This window comes from Quercus suber, unplaced genomic scaffold (assembly GCF_002906115.3).
Source record: "Quercus suber isolate HL8 unplaced genomic scaffold, Cork oak 2.0 scaffold_215, whole genome shotgun sequence".
Taxonomy (NCBI): Eukaryota; Viridiplantae; Streptophyta; class Magnoliopsida; order Fagales; family Fagaceae; genus Quercus; species Quercus suber.
Window position 1 is genome coordinate 362,597 of NW_027069673.1, and position 3,264 is coordinate 365,860.

Sequence of the window (3,264 nt, forward strand, 5' to 3'; positions counted from 1 at the left end):
TGTATACAACATTTGTCTCAAAAAAATAATAATAATTAGTGTATACAACATAATCGTCCGGGCCCAGTTGCGCCACGTGTCGAAAGTTCCAACACTCTATTATGTCATTTGTACACCGGTGCACTACTTAAGACTTTCTCTCCTCTTATCCTGGCTCACCCTGATTTGAAAACACACCGTCGATTGTCCTCTCGCCACGTGTTCCTCGGAGGATCCGTCAAATCAAACCGCCGTTAGCCTCGGGCCTATAAAAATGTTACCACCATTCATATCTATCTTTCCCGGTCAGGAAAAAATAGAAAAGAAAAGAAAAAAATATATAGCAAAGCCTCCAGGTTCGGATCCGGACCTATTAACGGCCCAGATTAAATCAATCAGTAACGTCTTGTCCTACTTTATAGAGCCAAGACACAGATAGGGAGAGAGAAATTTTCACAGAGAGAAATTTCGTAGCTTTGTACTATAATAGTTTCGTTCTCTTCAGTTTCGAGACGTTTCGAAACGAAAAAAAAGTTAGGGTTTTGAAAAACAAACGGTAGGGTTTGCGTGAGTGAGAGAGGGAGAGAGAGAAATAGCTATGGCGGAGGAGCATCGTCAACACCATGAGGAGGAAGTGAAGGTGGAGGAGAAGGAGTCGCTGTTGGAGAAGATAGCGGGGACGATCCGTGGCCACGATGATTCGTCTTCGGATTCGGAGGACGAGAAGGAGAAGGAGAGGGAGAGGGAGAGGGAGAGGGAGAGGGAGAAAGAGAAAGAGAGAGAGAGAGAGAAAGAGAAAGAGAGAGAGCGAGAGAAGGAAAAGATCAATATTAGCTCGCCACCACAATCCTCATCGTCGATGAAGAACAAGATTTACAGGCTCTTTGGGAGGGAAAAGCCGGTTCACAAGGTTTTCGGTGGTGGCAAACGTAGGTTCCTTTCTCGAAGTTGTGCTTGAATTTGAATCGTATTTGTTTGTATATTTTGTTGATTTAAATTTCTTTTCTGGTGAAGAAATTTGGATGAGAATGCTTAAAATGCGATCTGTTTTTTTTTTTTTTTTTATATGTCATTTTCGATTTGGATTTGTTTGGTTGCTGAGAAAGTGCAGTGGTAGTAGTAGTGGAATCTCGGAACAGGTTAGGTTGTGAACGGTTATATCAGATCCCAATTTGTCTGTTTTAGACAGCCAAACTTGAAGTATTCCTGAATCGGTATAGGAAATTGCATAATTTTTCTTTTAGATCTTGCTTCGATCACTTTGGATCTAGATCTGGTTTTCTCTCGGATTAAATCTTGTGGATTTGATTAATCTATGTTGTGAATAAGGTTCTTAAAACTTTTTTGTGGGTTATTATATAAAATAATAATCAATGAAGCTGTAATAATTATGTCTTTTTTTTTAATTTTTTTATATTCTCTTGTTTTAGGTTTAATATATGATTCTAACTGCTGTCATGTGAATTAAGAATTAGTAATTTCATTTTGAGGCGTACCGATGTTTCTAATGGGTTTGTATTTGTGATTATGCAGCTGCTGATGTTTTCTTGTGGAGGAACAAGAAGATCTCAGCGGGAGTGCTGGGCAGTGCAACTGCTATGTGGGTTCTGTTTGAATTGCTTGAATACCACCTGTTAACTCTCGTTTGCCACATCTTGATTCTGTCTCTTGCAGTTCTGTTCTTGTGGTCCAACGCGTCCACATTTATCAACAAGTGAGGCTGCTGTCCTTGCACTTGTTTAATTATACCAATTTTTGTATTTTTTTTTAGTCGGTTCTCATTTCTTCCATTTGTTCATTTAGGAGTCGTCCACACATTCCAGAATTCCATATCCCAGAGGAGCCTGTTCTTCAGGTTGCCGCTGCATTGAGGATTGAGATCAACAATGTGTTTGCTTTTCTGCGGGATATAGCATCCGGAAGAGACCTAAAGAAGTTCCTCTCTGTATGTTCCTTTCCAAATTTCATGTACTTATTGATAGTTTGCATTATTAATTATCTCTTGGACAACTTGAGAGTTCCTTGTAGAATTGCACTTACATTTGTTTTGTTCAAGCATATGGCTCTTAAGTTCCATATATAGCAATCTTGGTTAGAATCATATTTTTGAGCTATTATGATATCTCATCAATGGTTTTTATTGACTTATTATATTTGAATGATGTGATAAATTAGGCAATTGCTGGCTTGTGGGTTTTGTCTATTGTGGGGAACTGGTGCAACTTCTTGACCTTGTTCTACATAGGTAATGGCTAATGAGTTGCCATATGCATGAATTAGTTTTATCTTGAAAGTATTAGCTCTTAACACATCATCTCTTGACTTTGTTGCAGCATTTGTTTTGCTACACACTCTGCCAGTGCTCTATGAGAAATATGAGGACCAAGTGGACTCATTTGCTGAGAAGGCACATGCTGAGTTCAACAAGCAGTATGCAGTTTTTGATGCAAAGGTTTTGAGCAAGATTCCTAGAGGACCATTGAAGGATAAGAAGAGGGACTGAAATGGCAAACATTATTACCTTCTCAGTTACCTGACAATATCTGGGTAGCTATGAACTGTCAAGGTGTTGAAAATTTTAGCCACGATTGGCAAGAATCCTCTGCTTTCTTCCTCTTTTTTCTGTCGTCTTCAGTCTCACAACATGGATTGTTATGGGTTTTTCTTTTTCTTTCTAGTACTTCTTTTTACTACATATATGGCTAATTTAAATGGATCTGTTTGCTTTTAGCGACCTGGTAATGTGTTACTTCTATATATTGCAGATTGATTAGTGTCATGTATATTTAGCTGTAATTCTACATTTTAATGTGTTGGTTTTGTTATTTATTTAAATGCGGGTTGCTTTGCATTGTTTCCAACGGTCTTAATTATGGTTATGATTAGGTAGTGTTAAGAGGGAACTATGTTATTGGATTCACTAAGATGAGATATGTTACCTGCACCGAATAGATATGTTAGAACCAATAATAACTTACAACATATGATTTGTTGTGAAAATGTTGTGGATGTAGTAGTACTTCTGTAAATGATCAATTTATCCAAAAGAATGGATGATTAGTTAAGCTCTACTTTTCCATAATAAATAAATAAAAAATAGTTAAGCTCTACTTGTTTCAATGAAAATAATATTTTCATAGTTTAATAGTGTTTGTTTTGCACTAAAATATTTAGTCAAAAGTAAAATATTTTCAATTAACTATACCAACGCATGTAAATTTGTATAAAATGTTTTACACTTGGTAAAACATTTTACACTTGCTGCTCTCTATTGGTCTCAATACC

General features: G+C 36.9%; 1 protein-coding gene across 1 annotated transcript; it reads left to right on the plus strand.

The window, feature by feature from the left end:
• The first annotated feature begins 289 nt into the window (after nt 1-289).
• Nucleotides 290-2,835, plus strand: LOC112034419 (reticulon-like protein B2). Its single transcript, XM_024067249.2, has 5 exons — nt 290-908; nt 1,513-1,693; nt 1,783-1,924; nt 2,155-2,224; nt 2,313-2,835. Exons 1-5 carry the CDS (start codon nt 578-580, stop codon nt 2,480-2,482), a joined length of 894 nt encoding a protein of 297 aa, XP_023923017.1. The 5' UTR covers nt 290-577; the 3' UTR covers nt 2,483-2,835.
• The last annotated feature ends 429 nt before the right edge of the window (nt 2,836-3,264 follow it).

Coding starts and splice junctions, on each gene's coding strand:
- LOC112034419 (XM_024067249.2), top strand. CDS start 578: ATGGCGGAGGAGCATCGTCAACACCATGAGGAGGAAGTGAAGGTGGAG. Junction 1,694..1,782: donor GCGTCCACATTTATCAACAA/GTGAGGCTGCTG, acceptor TTGTTCATTTAG/GAGTCGTCCACACATTCCAG. Junction 2,225..2,312: donor CTTGACCTTGTTCTACATAG/GTAATGGCTAAT, acceptor ACTTTGTTGCAG/CATTTGTTTTGCTACACACT.